General features: G+C 31.1%; 1 protein-coding gene across 5 annotated transcripts; it reads right to left on the bottom strand.

The window, feature by feature from the left end:
• Positions 1–5515: 5515 nt before the first annotated feature.
• On the bottom strand, positions 5516–11352 carry LOC107896596 (uncharacterized). 5 transcript variants are annotated; one of them, XM_016821793.2, is made up of 13 exons: positions 10695–11352; positions 9887–10313; positions 9138–9789; positions 8773–8813; positions 8235–8303; positions 7923–8023; positions 7680–7758; positions 7407–7505; positions 7226–7294; positions 7058–7107; positions 6856–6937; positions 6590–6684; positions 5516–6150 (listed from the first exon to the last, which is right to left on the bottom strand). In XM_016821793.2, the coding sequence occupies exons 1-13, from the start codon at positions 11138–11140 to the stop codon at positions 6033–6035; spliced, it is 2328 nt and encodes a 775-aa protein (XP_016677282.1). In that variant the 5' UTR covers positions 11141–11352; the 3' UTR covers positions 5516–6032. The 5 variants fall into 5 exon arrangements, with proteins under 5 accessions (XP_016677282.1, XP_040935074.1, XP_040935073.1 ...); XM_041079140.1 differs by lacking the exon at positions 5516–6150 and having other exon boundaries at positions 6590–6695; positions 7020–7107; positions 10695–11338; XM_041079139.1 differs by lacking the exon at positions 5516–6150 and having other exon boundaries at positions 7020–7107; positions 10695–11338.
• Positions 11353–17518: the final 6166 nt, after the last annotated feature.

The following is a 17518-nucleotide window of genomic DNA, read 5'->3' as shown; positions in this document are numbered from 1 at the left end:
TTAGCTGATTATTTAAGCTTGCAAAGAGGCCCTCGAAGACTTGTTCAAGTTGCATTCAAACCCCTCCACAATTGGTGGCCTTCTAGATTTGCCCCAAGCTTAATTTAGCAAGTTTGAAATCATCAAACTTGCCACATGTGTGGCCGGCCATGTAATGACCCAAAATTCACGGGCATCGAAAAAGTGCAATATCGGGCCCCCGTCTTAGTAAACCGAGTTATAAATAATTATTAAAAGTAACTATGAGTTTAGTTGAGTGCTTAATTAGGATTTAATTAGATGAATTTAGTCTAATTAAGAATAATTATGAAAAAGGACTAAATAGAATAAGGTGTAAAAGTTTAAGTATAAAGTAAAAGAAAATAAGATGGACAAATTAGGTAAATAAGCCAATGACTGAAGATGAAGCGGCAATACATGGTAAAATCTTAGATTTTTCTTGATTTATACTATAAAAATATTATTTAATTAAAACATTATAAATTATATTAATTAAAGTTAATATATTATATTATAGGAAATAAATAAAATGAAGACAATTGTATGGTAATAAAATATACATGTGTAATAATCATATTTGTACAATTGTAAATTAAATACTTAATTACTTTTTATTTAAGTAAAAAGATATTTATTATTTATCATAATTATTAAGTTAAAAGATATTTATTTATTAATTAAATAACTATATTATAAGATTTTTGTATGATAAGTAAATTAAAAATTTACCAAATGGATGGTGATGATATTGTACAAATGTATAAAAATATATGTGTACAATTGTAGTATTTATACTTATTATTAAATAGATATTTATAATAGTGTATTATTATTATTAATTTATTAAATTATAATTTATATTAATTATATTATGAGATTTTTATAGGATGAATAAATAAAAATATGACAAATGTATGATGATGGAATAGTAAATGTGTAAAATATGTATTTAAACACTTGTATTACAATGATATATTTTCTTAAATTTTAAGTAAAGATATTTATATATTATATATTATATATTATATTATTATATTAATAAAAATCCATATTAGTTAAACGTTAAAATAATATAAAGTAAATGAAATAAAAGAAACAAAAACATAAAACAAAAGAAACAAAGAAACAGAGAGCATTCGAACAGGGGAAGGAAAGAAAGAAGAAATGAAAGAAAAAGGAAAAATTCAGGTTTGGAAGCTTTAAGCTTTAATTGGTAAGCTAATTACGTCATTTTCTTTTAATTTTGATGTTCTAGAAGCTTTAGAACAAAGTTTTGTTGAAATTAAGTTGAGGTTTTGGAAGTTTTTAGGTTTTTGAACATAGTTCATGTTGAAGAAAATAATGAATTAGGGATTTAATTGAATGAATTTTAAGTTAGAATTGATTAAAGGATTAAATTGTAAATTAGACTATAAGTTTCGTGTTGTAGGGATTAAATTGAAAGAAATTTTAAATCAGAGTTTTATTATGAACATTAGATAAATAAGTAGAATATGGAAGGAAATTGAATAGAAATAAAGTATGAATTAAGTTAGAAAAGTAAATGAGTTAATTAGGATTAAATTAGAATTAGGGTATAAATTGAATAGAAATTCAATTATTATTGTAAAATTAGTGTTGTAATTAATAGTATAATTATTTAATTTTCATAGCTAATAAAGAATTCGAGGTATTGGCACAAAAAGGGAAGGAGAAGGTTGTTGATGAGTAACTGCGAAATTCGGGTTTGTATTACTATAATTCAAATTGTTTATTTATTCATTAAATGTTAAATTGATCTATGTATATGGTAACTAAATTATAAGGTAAGTCTTATTGTTGAATTGAATGAAAATTGAGTTGAATGGTGAATATGTATTGAAATTGAATTGTATGTGGATTGAAATGGAAAAGCATATTCAATTGGTTTGTAATTAAATTGAGAACGAAATTGAAATTGAAAAGTAATATAGAATACCCTATTAACTAGTCAGGCTGAGTCGGATATAATTGGCATGCCATATGATTTGGAAGAATACGGGATTTATCAGCTTTGCCGATCAGGCACCTTGTGTGTCGTATTAGGCACCTCGTGTGTCATTTCAGGCACTTATGTGTCTTATACTAATCAGGCACAACGTGCCATGCTGGTGTGTTTGGGTTGGAATCCGTGTATCCGTCAAAGTCCGGGTTTGTTAATAGGGTGAACAACTAACATGAGAAATTTAAAATAAATTGATTGATTATATTATTGAAAATATTGAAAGAAATGAGAAAGTTAAATTATGTATTGAAATTGAGTTTGAAAATGAAAGGCATGAACTTAATGTTCATGTGGTGATTGAAATTGTACATGTGATATGTGATGGAAATTGAAGAATAGCTAAAAATTGTATTATTATTGTTAACTAGTGAAAGTTTAAGAATGAATTGATATTTGAGAAATTGGATAGTTACATGCATGGTAGTTATAATTCTTTATTGCAATTATAATTTGAATTATGGTAATACCACTGAGTAAGGAATACTCAGCACACGGTTGTTTCTGTGCGCAGGTTGATAGGAGTCCAATGTCCCGGTCCAGCATCCGAACGATCCTGACTCCAGCATCATGATTTTGGTGATGTTTTCTTCCTTTAAGTGAAATTGGCATGTACATAGGGATTATAATGGTTATTTTGATATGTTATATAAATTTTGTTGTAAAGAAAGGTATTTGGTGTTTTGGTAATTAAATTAGTGAAATGGTAAAAATTGTTTATGGCATTGGTATTGAATTGAAATGGTTTGAATAGTTTTGTAAGCTAATCAGAAATGATAATAGGGTTTCATTAACTAAGTTATTAAGTCAATCTATCAAGTATGATTTAAGTATATTTGAGTATATAAATGCATTGGTTGAAATACTAGAATTGGTTTGGTTGCTATTTGAAATTTGTAGGGAAGGTTAAATATTTATAAAAGGGTTATATTGAATTTTTTTTTATAAAAAAATTGAAGTCAATTAACAAAAAATATATATATGAACTTATGATTATATTATAATATGTTTGTTATTTTTTAAGAATTATTTGTAAATTGTCTGATATGTTTGGTAATGCCATAACCCTATTCTGATGCCAGTTTAGGGTTAATGTGTGTTACAGGCCAAGGGAGGGCTCTTTGGCTACTAATTTTAGCTATTTTTAGCAGCCCTCTTCAACTATAAAAACCCACTTAAGCTGATCATTTGAAACGCATCTCAATTCATTCACATCTTTTCTCTTTTCTCTCCATTTTCTCTCTTCTTTGCCATTTTAAATTCTCTTGCTCTCTTGCCAATTTCCACCCTTGGAAAGCGGTGTTCATCAGCCATTTTGGAGCAACATTGAAGTGTTCGTAGCAGCTTTGATCAGTGAGGACAACAGAGAACGAAGAACAGAGCAAGCTAATCAAGCACGGAAAAACACCGGATTTGATTCTTGTTCCCTATCTCTTTAATTTTTTTTGTTGTTATGCTGAAAATATCTATGAATATTTATGTTGTCGAAATGGTTAATTTAATCAATTTAGCTTGAATTTAATTCGTGTTAGGTTGATTGCATTCCATCTTCTTAATTTGTTAGAATTGTGTTTATGTTGTTATAGGCCTCGGTAAGATGCTTGATTAAGTAAAACCATCACTAAGTTATTCTTGCATTACAATTGTTAGGTAACTAGTGAATTAATTATTTAAACGGATTGGAATTGTAATTAATAGATACAGTACTTAATCAGAGCATGTTTAACCATCTAAGGTAGCTGAGGGTTAAATTAGCAACAGTATCTGACGATACAATTGCCTTGCATAACTTGCAAGATTATTGTGATTAAACCGTTTCAAGGTAAGAATACTTTGTTACCTCACATAGTCTTTTATGTGCTTATTAAATCAAGTCAATTGTTTGAATTGACATAGGGATATGTTTAAGAGATTATTTCAATTTAATAAGTATGTATGTGCTATAACATATTTGCCTATTAAGATTTGTTTAATCGATTGAATTGACATAGAGATATGTCCAAGAGATGAATGGATTTTGGTAGGTGAGTATGATCATAAGTTAGCAAATTACTGAGTTGCCGTGAATTTATTCGTAACAATATAAACATGAGTTTAATAATTCTAAGTGATGAAATGTAATTAATCTACACAATTATGTCATCTTGATTAAAATTGTATTTGAAATCATGCATTTGAGATTTATTTATTTAGTTTACTTAGTTTAAAGTCTGAGTTTTTAATCACCCTCTTCAAACAAAATATTTTTCTTCACCAAAGTGTTTTAAATAGCATTCATAAATGGATCTTTTCACAATCCCTGTGGGTATGATAACTCGACATTTACTTGTCACTGTTTTACTTGTTGCGATTGTGTACACTTGCACATTTCTGTCGTTCCAATCCCTCCCCATATTATATATAATATAATATGATATAATATTATATAATAAAATAGTGGGACTAACTTTCAAATGTATGAAAAGTGTAGAGACTTAGAGCATATTTCAACCAATATAATAAAAAACAATCTATAATAATAATAATTAATATATTATGTACTACTCTACTGTTATAGTATGTGATATAATCTTATATAATGAAATAATATATTTTATAAGTATTAATATATATGACTATTGTTATAATAGAAGATATAACATCAATAATTATGTGTAATTTAGTATATTAATATAAATGTTTATAATTATAACTAGCAATACATAAAATATTATTAAAAATTTAATATCTTAATAAAATATTATATTTATTAAATTAGATTTTGAATTGGACTTTAACTTTTACAAAATGTATTTGGATATTGGGTTTAAATTTTTTTTTTATTTTGGACTTGAGATACAAGTTATAATTAGTTTATTTAGAGTTTGTGTAATAACGAATATATTATTTGAGCTTGGGTTTGGATTTAGTATAATATATTTGAGCTTTGTAATAAATATTTTAGAATATGAGTATTAGATTTGTAAATTTAATAAAAAAGATAAAAAGTTATTCAATTGTCAATATAATATATTATTAAACAATAAAAAATATTTTCATTAAATCATATAATATCATAGAATAATAAATTTTACATACAAATTATTTTATATAAAAAAACTCTACTTAAAATATATAATATATATTTTTTATATAACAAATTTGAATTGTGTTTTCATTATATAAAAATAAAATAAATTATTAGATTCGAAATGAAAATATTTATAACTTGAAATGTTCAAATTTATTTAAATCCATCAAAGTACACTTAGCTTAATCCGAACCTGAGAATTCGAATTCATAAGAGCTCAAGTCTAAAAAAATCTAAACCTAAGAAAACGAACCCAAACTGATCCGAGCCTGAGAAAATCCAACTCCAAAGTAAACCTGATCCCAACCAACCAATTTATTTATCATCTCTAATGTTTTGATTCACTAAGTGTTGAATATGTATGTTATTCTTAATGGAATTACGGTCCAAGGACCGTGACGAAATAAAATATTAAAAACTACTTGTAACCAAAATGAAACATTTGGGACCGATCGCGATATAGTTCACTAAATTTAGTACAATGAGGTACAATAAGCTGGAGTAACAAGCATTAAAAAAATATTGACATCCGACAAATTTAGTTATAAATTTCAAGCTGCAAGCTTTTTGTAAATAATAATAATGGACTCCGAGAACAACAGAGTAACTAATAGCAGACAAGGGACCCCATTATAGAGTGGTTTAACAAATAGCAAATAAAGCATGATATTTATCTCAGCCTATATACTCCAACGTAGATTGTGCATTACGTACGAATTTCCTTAGTCGTCCTGACATGTTTCAAAATCACAGGAGACATCATCCCCATCTCCAAATCCCCTGCCGGAACCAACCCATCACCTTCAAATTTGGGCTGCTTTCTCTCACATACTGCCAACTAAATACCTACATTTTATCTTTCTCGTGTGGCTCACTGCCCATGCTTCTCTACATCTTTTGTTTGAATGAAAGAATATGGAACCAATGCCACAAGCATCTGATTCATATTTCCTTTTCTTCGGCCGAGTTACGAGCTTGCTGAAGTTGGAGAGTATATTGTCTTTGAAGATCTCTAAGCTTGTTAAGGAGTTCCTGGAACGTTGGCCGGCTCTTTGGATCACTGGTTTTTGCAAAATTGTAGTTCCATATATCAGACACCAAAATTGTAAGTTATAACATAATTGGCAAACATAATGACTAGACGAGACGTAGAAAGAAAACTGGCTTTACTTCTGAAGATAATTCCTTCTTAATTAATGACTAAAAGTGCTACAGATGCCACTAACCTAAATGGTACTTGAGTATAAGGCCATCATGATGATTGCAAATCGAATTTGAAGTCCTAGTCCATACTACTTGTGGATGTAACTTTAATCATGCACTTAGTGCACATGTTTCGAATTTGACTAACACAATGCCGGGCCTGAGACTCCTAAATGACACTCCCAAATGCTGTGTTTGAATTAACTAGCATATTGGTAGACTACAGCTAAACTTTTAGCAGTGAATTTATAAGAAAAATAAAAGAAAACATACAAACAGTATAAGGAGATGAGCACCTGTTCCAGCAAATCTCAATTATAGAAGCCCACCGTGGGTCTAGTTCCTTTGGAATCTCTAGACTTTGGTTCATGAATCCTACCGCTGCAACCAACTGCAAATATTCTAAACAAATTGTTGTTCATATATGCAGAGATACAATGGTGAATAAGGAATATTCCATTTAAACCTAACATAGCTTGTCTTCAGAAGAGAGCAGTTGGTTTGGTGATTTTGAACTCTTCAGATAAAAATGACTTTAAAATCTTTTTAATGAAAACTATACCTGCATTGCGTTGTGTTTCTCCCAAGGTATCTTCTCCGTAGCTAGCTCCCATAATATGACACCAAAGCTATAAACATCGGACCTAAGCCCACAAAGAACGAGAAATACAAGGTCAGCAGTGAAAGAAAGGGAAACGTGATAGGGCTGAGGGCTAGGGCACTTGCTTGTGCAATTCAAAGGGTGCGGAATGGGATCAACATACTTCTCATCTGAGGGTTCACTGCGAAGAACTTCAGGCGCCATCCATTGAGGCTAAAAAAGACACGGTACTTGTAAGTCAACTGAGAATAAAGTTATGCATCCTTACAAATGATTTAGACTCTGTTAGATTAATATTATTGATGAAGCTAATGAAGGGTTAAGTAAATACCGTTCCTTTCCCCGACTTTGTTGTGAGATATGTTTTGTGCTTGAGACGTGACAAACCAAAATCGCCAACCTGATCACATAGAACTACATTACCTTTTACCTCAAGTACACAAAATATTCTCAACACCCTGACATAAGCTAAAACTAGATTTGCAGATAAAGAGGATGAACTAATGGAAAACCTTCACGGTCCAATTCTTATCCACTAGAAGATTTGAAGACTTCAAATCACGATGAATGATAGGTGGATTGCAATTGTGAAGATAATTCATGCCTCGTGCCTGTGAAAGTTCAATCAGTAAGATGAACTGAAAGAGGGAATGACTACTGCAGTGATACAAGCAAGAATAAAATAATAATGAATGCAGACCAACATATGATGGCGTTACATCCATCATAACTGGAAAACCATCATAAAATTTAGAAGGTTAAAATAAAATCTACTTGATACTTGCAATATCCAAAGCCATACTGACACGCCGTCTCCAACCTAATTTGGTAGTATTCCTTTGTAGTAACTGAAACAAACTCCCACTGCAGCAATAAAATATAAAATTTAATCATTCATCAACCCAAAAATATATATAACATATAAAACTAACGTCCCATAGAGAAACAAATATAGAAGTGAAGTTCTTTTTTAAAAAGAAAAAAGTGTCAGCACAGAAAGAACTTCTAAAAGAAAGTTGAGATTGAACCGTGGAAGGAACTCTGTGACAATGCAGAGACGTTGAGATGAAACCACAACTCCCATGAACAACAGAACATTTGGATGCCGAAGTCTTTTCATAAGAGATACCTTCAAAGCAAAAGCAAAATAGTTACAGCAGCATTTGGAAGAGGAAGAGAGAAACTCAAAACAATAATAAATGCAGTGACTTCGGTCAGTTAGCGAATGGAAAATGCTGATGGTGCATGTATCACATGATTCTACAATTACCACCAAAGAGAAAATAACATATGACTAAGTATGTGAACACAGTGAAAACAAATTTAACAGTAAAGCACACCTCCTCTCTGAAGGCATTTATTACATCATCTGCATATTCCTGCTTCGAGAATACCTTGACTGCAACCTCCTGAAATAATGTGAACATGGCAATTTACACGAATAAGATTATTAAAATTTTTTTCATGCACCCTACCATTTGCCATTTAAAACCAACAAATAACTACAGAGTACAAGGACTCATTTATTGCAATGACAGAGCAGTTTCATGAACTGGAATTTACCACAAGAATGGCATAAGATCCTCAAAAAGGATTCAGCATTTTTCATATTGCATGGTAAATATTAGACTTGGGCATCATATGTAGGTTCAATGAGCCTACATCATACAATAACATATGGAAAACTGGCTGAGGAACTCCTTGTCACCATCTTTCCATTTTATGCACACTCTTATTTACATGAGTGTATCAAATATGATTTGATGGAAAAAAGCAAAAGCAAATCATGATATATCTTATCCCAAAATTTTTAATGTATATTCATCTATAATGTTTTGTACGTCTTCCCGAAAGTGAAGGCACCGGAGTAGAACGTACGGATTCAAACCACAGACCATGATACACTGTTCCACAAGAACCTGTAAGGAAAGCAGGAAGACAAAGTAAATGTTATTATATCTAAGGAAAACATCACCCAGAAATAAATACTACAGAACATAGAAACAAAGCAAAGCATGGACCAAGCTTTAAGTCAAAGACGAAGTTATCATCCATTGAAATGATTATCCAGTGGGCATTTGGGGTTTCATTCATGTGCTTTGATATTACCCAAATCAAAAACGGAGAAACAGTGGTGAATCAGTGTAAAGTTCAATACTTCTACGCTTAAAAGTAGTGGCTCCAGTTAGGAACAAGTTCATAATTCCTTCATGACTCCTAGGTGCTCACTTGAAAAAAATTACCTTGCCCAATTTGATCTCCAATTGTCAAGTCCTCCCACAAGATTTCGTAATCTAAACAATCGACATCCATCTCAGCTCTATTAACTGCACTACTGCTAGTACTTCCAAAGCTGCTAACACTGCTGGTGCTGTTAACATTAACAGAGGATGACCACGAGCCCGATGGCTCATTATTGACAGGGGTATTATTTTCATTAACGTGGCCTTCAGATTTTGCAGCAGAATATGAGCTTTTCTGTACAAATAAATCATTCTCTTGATCATTTGCCAATCCAGGCCATACAAAACGATTAGTTCTTGCCTCTGATCCTGCTCGATCAGTCTCTTTCCAAGGCCACGATATCCCCTTTTTACCCACTAAGGTCATAATCTTTTGGATTGCAGGTTTTCCTTCACTCTCATCACCAGAATCGTGAGAGGTGTTCATGGGGGACTTTTCATCCAACGGAGAAAAGACACCAAAGGCAGATGGGTAAATACTTCCCCTAGGTGTACAAGCTCCACTGGAAACTGCATCTTCTTTAAGATCAGAATGAGCTGCGATGGCGCAACCATGGTCCAAATAATGACCATCTCCACTTTCTCCTTCACGACCGACACAATACTCTCCCATCTTAATTCTGGACTTCATTTTGTTGCTCACCTTAAGCGCCTGCATAACTCTTAACAATCAATCCAAGCCAAACTACAAATATATATAGTAATCCTAAAATCCAACTTCCAACACATTAAAATTAAGGAACTAATACCAAATTTGTTAGTTCTGATGCAATTGCTGTTTGCATAGGTTGTTGAGGATCCAGACCAAGTTTAGCTGAGACAGCATTTTTAGACCGGCTAAAGGTTGAATCTCCTTCAGGTTGCTTTCCAGCCAACACTGCAGCTCTCCTTTCTTGCAAAGGCTGAGTATCACTGGATACACAAATGATTCCAACCAATGAACTATCATCGTCATCATCCTCATCATAAAAAGGAGTATAAGTTGCAACAGCCAAAAACCTCTCCCCCATTTTATTCTTGAAAGGAAATTGCCCAGTCCAGCTATCCCCCGTCATAACACAATGAACAATATTAAGTGCAACAGCGAAGTCCCTATGATCAACAAGAAGTTGAATGGCATCTTGCTCTAAAGCCTCTGCTGCTGAATAACCATAAAGTTTTTCGGCAGTTTTATTCCTGCAAAAAAGAAAAGCATAATTTTTTTTTTTAAAAAATGAAAAACTATGCTCAAATGATGACGCTTACTTAATACTTTTTTCTGTTTAAGTTACAATTTACTTCTAATTACAACCATAATTAATCGTTAAAAGCAAAAAATAACTAAATCAACTCAAACTAACTCATCAGAATAAATATAAGATCAAACCCAGTGAAATTTGAACTTTGGACCTCAAAGTTCCCTAACCTCCTTGCCTTTAAGCGAAAGGCCCCATTCTCTATGACGCTACTAAGTAGTTAATAAACAATGTTAAACCACATCACTAATTACTAATTTAGATCATAAAAACTTGGTGTTTGCAACTGAATAATCTTAAAAACGAAACCCTTTTCGCTTACCAATAAATTATACGGCCACTAAGATCAAATATATGAACAGATTGCCCCATAGACTGAAATATATTCAAATACTGGCTGTTAGTGAAATTGACGGCAGCTGGCCCGACGTTCCCGGTTCTTTCGATAGCTCCTCCTCTTCCTCCTACTCCTAAATCTCCTCCGGTGCCGCTGTCGCCATTGACAGTGTCATTGTTTCTGCTCTCTCTTCGCAACGGCGAGGAGTGCCGAAACGAAGCTGAATCTTTCTTCCAAGCAGCAAGCTTCGCCGCGTTCCCCGGGAAGCGCGGACGTCGAGGGGAAGTAGAGTGAGATCTTTGATGAGTTGAATTGGCCTTGGAATCGCCACCGGATTGTTTTAAAATAGAAATTTCTTGCTTGAGATCGGCATGTCCCGCTTCAAGTATTTGGATCTTCTTCAAAAGCTCCTCTGCTGAAGGGGTTTCCATATTCCCTTCAAACAATCGAGTTCAAAGCATGGATCTTCAAATCTTTCATAGCATATAAAGATTCTCAACCTCTCTCTGTGCGTGTTACAAACTTTCCTCTTCAACAGGTCAAACTCTAAGACTTAAAAAGACTGAATATTTTCTTTCCGGGCGGTTTCTCTGTTTCGGTTGGTAAGCGGCTAACTTTTTTATGTTAGATATTTTCATTAGTCAGATGTCTGTGTATAAGAAGATATTTTTAAAGCTATAGTTTTCTTTAATAAAAAGGGGTTAATTCACGTAACCATCCTTAAACTATGATCTAATTTTAAATTGGTCTCCAACTTAAAAACATCCTCACAATAGATTAAATTGAAAACATGTATCCACTTACCGTATGTATAGTTTGAATTTAATATTTTAAAAAATTGCCCTCTTAAATTTTATTTTATCAACACATTAAATCCAAACAGTTTATTTGATAGTTGCAGAAAAGTTTGTAATTTGGTTCCATATGTTAAATATGTTTCACATCAAGTCTAAACTACTATTTAATGCCTGAATAGAGGATTAAGTTGTTGGAAGGCTTTGAAAGATATGATACTACTATTTAAGACCCAAATAAATGATTAAGTTGGTAGAAGGATATGATTGATATAATATTAATACTTTAAAGATTTAATCAAACTATTTTGAACTTGAAGGATGAATTTAGAATTTTGAGGATAATATATGGATGTTTGTGGAATTAATCTAAAAAGGATGGGAAAGGGTTATTCCATGAATGTCAAAAAGGGTAAAGTCCAAAGCTTTGGGAAACCATTGGCATTGTCCTCATATAATAAATGAAAAACCCACATGATTTTGACAAAAATAATAATGAGAAATTGACATGGAATACGGAACACCTAACCTCATCTCATCCCCACACCCATCCATTCAGCCACGGTTTGTTCACATTAAAATATTTTAAAATTAAAATAATAAAGAGTGTTTATGTCATTCATTAATTTTATGATTTTTTACACTAAATAATTTAAATTACAATTTTAAAAAAAATTAAAATGGATTAATGATAAATTTGAAAGTTTAAGATTTGTTTGTGACTTTAATCTTTTGTGTTGTTATAAGCGTCACATAATTTATTATATAGGATAAACTATATAAACAGACATCTAATTATAAAAAATTTTCATTTTTAGCATTTAAAATAAAAAATTTACATTTTAAACCATCATATTACATAATTTAATCATTTTATTCACTCCCGTCAAAATCATAAATAGTAAGTTAATGTGATAATTAAAAAATTCAGTATAATAATAAATTTAACCCTCAATTTTTACATATTAAATCAATTTATTCATAATTTTTAAAATTAATCTTTAAAATTTACAAATAATCTCAATTTAATCTTAATTCTAAAAAATTTAAAGAAATATATAAATACATAAATATGTTAAAAAATATAATAATAAATTTAAAATTTTATATTAATATTAAATAAAATAAAATAAAATAACCTCCCCCACCGGACCTCTCCCACTCCCCCCACCGGACCTCCCCCACTACCATCCCCCTCTCTCTCGTTGTGTGCTACTGGAATTGTGTCTACATTATGCTTATCCTTGGTTTACCCGCCCTGTCATGGGAAATTTTTTCTTCCTATATCTCTTTGCCTCAAATTCCCAAACATACCCAATTTAAATATGTGCATTTCCATATAAGATGAAGATTATGTTATCCAATGGCACATGTGGTCCTAAAGCTTTCTCACTAGATTTTCTCTATATTTGTTCTGAAAAAACAAAGTGAGACATAATTGGTTGTAAGTATGGTTATTTTACTTTATTTGATTTTTGGGCATTCAAACATTTGACAATTTAAAAATAGTTATCCTTTCATGAAAAACCAACCAAGATTTGTCTTTGTGCGTCCTCATTCTCGTATATAAACATTCAACTATGTTTCATGACTTGTATTGTCTTTCCTACTTATGTTTTTTTTTTCTTTTCTTTTCTTTTCTTTTTCAGACTAAAGATTGATATTATTTTGTTCACTGTTTCCTACGATTTCCAACTAATAGCTTTGAGTATATTGCAGCAACAGCAAAGAGGGAGAGGGATGGTGGTGGGCGAGGGGGGAGTGGGAAAGGGACAGGGTGGGGGGGGGGGGGAGGGGAGGGTTTCTTTTTCTATTTAATATTAATATAACTGTTTTTATTTAATATTAATATAAAAATTAATATAAAATTTTAAAAATTTTTTTTGAAAATATTGATGTATTTTTATATTTTTTTTGAATTTTTAGAATTAGGATCAATTTGATAATATTTGTAAACTTTGAGAGTTAACTTTTTAAAATTATGACTAAATCAATATAACATGTAAAAGTTAAAAACTAAATTTTTTATGAAATCGATTTTTTAACTGTCACATCAGCTTACTGTTTTTTATTTTAACGAAAGTGATCAAAATGATTGATTGCTTAAATTAAATTTTTTTTAATTAAATGTGGTTGAAACTGTGTTAAGATTAAAAAAACCAAAGCAATGGATATTATATTTCCAATTCAACCAAATGGGTCAAATGATTCATTGAAAAATTAAAGTATAAAATAATAAAAGGTGAAAACTCAATAAAAAGAAGAAACATAATGAAGAAAAAGAAATTTGTTTTTAAACAATCGGTTTTGCTGATTTTTAATTGATTTGTAGCTTTCAGGTTTTGATTGGGTTGGGACAATTCTCCCATTTTAATATTGAATAATCAAAGCAAGTAAGATATAAATCAATGAATTAAACTGACCCATCCGGTTTTGTTATTTTCAACCATAGCCTGGATAATTCATAATTTAATATGATTGCATGTATGGTGTGCTATTTGAATACTTGCATAGCTAGCATAAATCTAGGCGATACTTTTATAAAGCGGTTTTATTAAATTCTCTTAACTTACATCCATTTTCTTTTAATTTAAAAATTGATGCCATATCTTTATGCGGATACAGGCAATACAGGGTCGATCTTGTGCGTGTTTGGGTGGCCCAACTGAGAGAAAATAAGGCCCCAAACTAAATATTGTGTCGTGAGGCCTTAAGTTCGAACTAGAACCAAGTGTTTGTGAATTTGATCTCTTTCCTTATTCTTGCTCTGTTGTATGATCATCTTGTCTTATCCTCTTACGTAGAACTTTTATGTTTCCTTCTTGCTTAAGATATTATTGATGTGACAGATGAAATTTACTAAAAAAAAAAAGATATAAGGGTTGTGGTCTCAAAAAATGATGCATCATTTACATAGTTCTGAGGCTTAGATGGTTGGCAAATTGGTCACTAGTAATGCTTATAATAAAAATTGCGTGTTGAAGTTTTTCTTTTTATCTCCCTCTTTGATTCTAGTTAAGTTCAAGTCTACGGAAGAAAATAAGGGTAATTATATGTTATTATTTAGTATCATGATAGGTTAGTTAAAATTAAAAATGATATACTTTGGTTATAATTTTATTGGGCTTTAATTATTAAATAAAGTATGAGTCAAATATGTGTAGATACTCTAGTAATTGAGTTCTAATCAAATTCTAATTAATGATAGGCTAATTAGAATTTGATTAGAACTAATATGCCAAGGTATATTAGGGTTATGGTCCCCAAATTACACAACAAGATATCTTTTCTAATATCTCATGCTTAGGAAAGAGAGAGTAAATATTCTTTAAATTTATTGTGTACTAATTTGGAAGATCAAATCCCCAAGATCAGGAAAAGCTTCAAGGAATTCATGGATTCAGGTACGCTTCCGCATTTAGTTTTATTCTTGATTTATTCTTGATGTTTTGGCATGATAGATACTGGTTTATTAAGTTTCAAATTTATTTTACAAATCTAACATTATTTACATGTGTTCTAAGGCTTAGACGGGTAGACAAGTTGGTCACTAGTAGTGCTTATAATAAAAACTGCTCTCTTTCATGTTTTCAAGAGCATGTGGTGTAGTTTTCCTTTTTATCTCCCTCTTTGATTCTAGTCAAGTTCGACTCTATGGAGGATAGGAAGAAATTTTTCCATCTAGGCCCTTGGATTTTTTATAAATCATTGTTTGTGATGACTAAATATAGTGATGGTCTCTCTATGGCTGAATATGACCTGCTAAGGTTCCTTTTTGTTGTGGTTCTACAATGTCCCTCTCACTAGGATGAGTCGAGCCATTGCCCTTCAATTTTAGGGATCTATTGGTGAGGTTTTGGCAATTGATTGGAGAGATAGTAAAAGGGGATAGGGAGAGTATATTTGGGTCAGAGTTAGAATGGATATTTCAAAACATTTGCATGGAGTAGTTAGGCTTTCTGGTTTTGGTTGAGTTGAATGATTAGCTCTATTTAATTATGAAAGGGTTCTCAATTTTTGTTATGGGTATTTAGTGGGTTATTGCTCTATAGTTAAAGTCCATGTGCAAACACCTGAGGATGAATTACACTTTAAGAACTAGTTGAGGGCTATTGGGGTTTAGAGGCAGAGTAAAGAGGACAAGCCTACAGTTAGCAGGGGCATTGAAGTGTTTAATGCAAGACAAGTGAGGTCGAAAGCTGACTTTGGTACTAATTCCTTATTCGCCTCAAGGTTGAAGACCAAATGTAAATTAGTTACCTAAGAAGGTGTTAAAACTTTGCATTTGATTAATAGGCAACCTAAGGTGGCAAAGGGAAAGGCTTTCGGGATTCGTTTGCATAATGAGTTTAGAATGGAACATGTTAGTTTTATATGAACATGGCTCCATTTAGGAATTAGAAGAGCAACCACAAGGTCACCTTAAAGTTTAAATAGGATAGGCATAGAGAGAACAATAAAAGGTTGGGCATGATAATGTAGAAGCTGAGCAAAGGGGTAGTGTTGTGAACTTGAAATGTCCAGCTCTAGTGATGAAGAGATGGAGGTTGTCTGATTGTCATGAGACTCTTAAGTTAGAGATGCTAATGGCTTGGGAGTCCTTAAATAGTTCAGGCCTTAAGGAGAATGATCTTCGCTAAAGATCCCTATATTGTATTCCCTTGTGAGACGTGGTTGGTGAATAATGAAATAAATCGCATCTGAAGGTAATGTGATATGAGTGGTTGCTTTGTTGTTGACTGTGTTAAAAATATGGTGGTTTAACTATCATGTGGAAGAATAGGTAGATGCTTGATTTTCTAAGCTACTTTAAGAATCATATAGATATTAGAGTGGGTTCCAATGGAATATATAACATGCAGTTTACAAGATTATATAGGCACAATTGTAACACCTCAAATTTTCAATACAATAAATGGTACTGTTCCAAGAATGTATATAATAACATTCCTAAGAAATTGAAATGAGGATATTAAATGGTTTCCTTTAAAAGAATCAATTAGAAATTTAGAAAAGGAATTGAATAAAGATTTAGTGAAAATATGAGGACTAAAGTGCAAATTGACCATATAAAGGAAAAGGTAGTTCTATAATTATTATTATTTTTGCATAAATGAGAAATGGAGAATATATTGGAATGTGGAATTGAAAATTTTAGGTATGAGCTAAATTGGATAAAAGTGAAAAGTTCATGAAATTAAGTATTTTTCCATAAAAAGATTTTAGTGGTAAAATGAGGGTGAGGATTATTAAAAGGGGTATTTTGGACTTTCCACATAAGATTATATTTTGGATTTTAAAATTAAGATGTGTTGAGCATTGGGAAGCAATTTGAACAATTGGATTAGTATTAGAAACAAGGGTGCATTTTGGGCCAAATTATTAGGATTGACTTTAACTCGTTTTAATGAAATAAAAGAAGGCAAAATATGAAAATTTCTCATATTCCCCATATGCAGTATTACTCTTCTTCTTCTTCGTTAACATAAATACTAAATCTCATACAATACATATTTATGGAACAATTATTAGCTTTCTCTCTAATAATTGAACATAATTAGCTTTAGTTTTCATGTGAGAACAAGTTTCTCTAACCTTTTGTGTACTTCACTTGTCCATGAAACAAAGGGCAGTATTGATGGTCATTAATAATCATTTCAACCTCATATGTAATTTTTTACCAGAATCTTCGATCGAAGTGTTTAGACGATTTATCAAAATGTAAGTTAAAAAATTATGGTTACCAAAAAATCGAACGGTAATTTATAATTAATTTTAATTTATTATAATATAAAATAAAATTTTTATATTTAAAATAGTGAAAATAATTCAAAATTGATATGTATAAAATATTTTTCAAAAAATTTACCATATAAAATTTTTTAATCTAGTTGAAAAATTAATTTTTTAGAAATATCTATGAAAAATCTTTGAAACTTTGTCAAATAATATTTGATTAAGCTACTCAAGCTATTCAAGCTTTTGATTAAGCTTGTTTACCAATTTTTATACTCA

Source organism: Gossypium hirsutum, chromosome A10 (genome assembly GCF_007990345.1).
Source record: "Gossypium hirsutum isolate 1008001.06 chromosome A10, Gossypium_hirsutum_v2.1, whole genome shotgun sequence".
Classification (NCBI taxonomy): domain Eukaryota; kingdom Viridiplantae; phylum Streptophyta; class Magnoliopsida; order Malvales; family Malvaceae; genus Gossypium; species Gossypium hirsutum.
The sequence above is the reverse complement of the archived record's forward strand: the minus strand, read 5'-3'. Positions and strand labels throughout refer to the sequence as shown.

What these genes read in the sequence shown, in the direction of transcription:
- LOC107896596 (XM_016821793.2), bottom strand. Translation starts at nt 11,140, where the DNA reads ATGGAAACCCCTTCAGCAGAGGAGCTTTTGAAGAAGATCCAAATACTT. An exon ending in AGTGGCCGTATAATTTATTG is followed by an intron (nt 10,314 to 10,694) that starts GTAAGCGAAAAG and finishes TCTTTTTTGCAG; the next exon opens with GAATAAAACTGCCGAAAAAC. An exon ending in ATAAGAATTGGACCGTGAAG is followed by an intron (nt 7,295 to 7,406) that starts GTTTTCCATTAG and finishes CTATGTGATCAG; the next exon opens with GTTGGCGATTTTGGTTTGTC.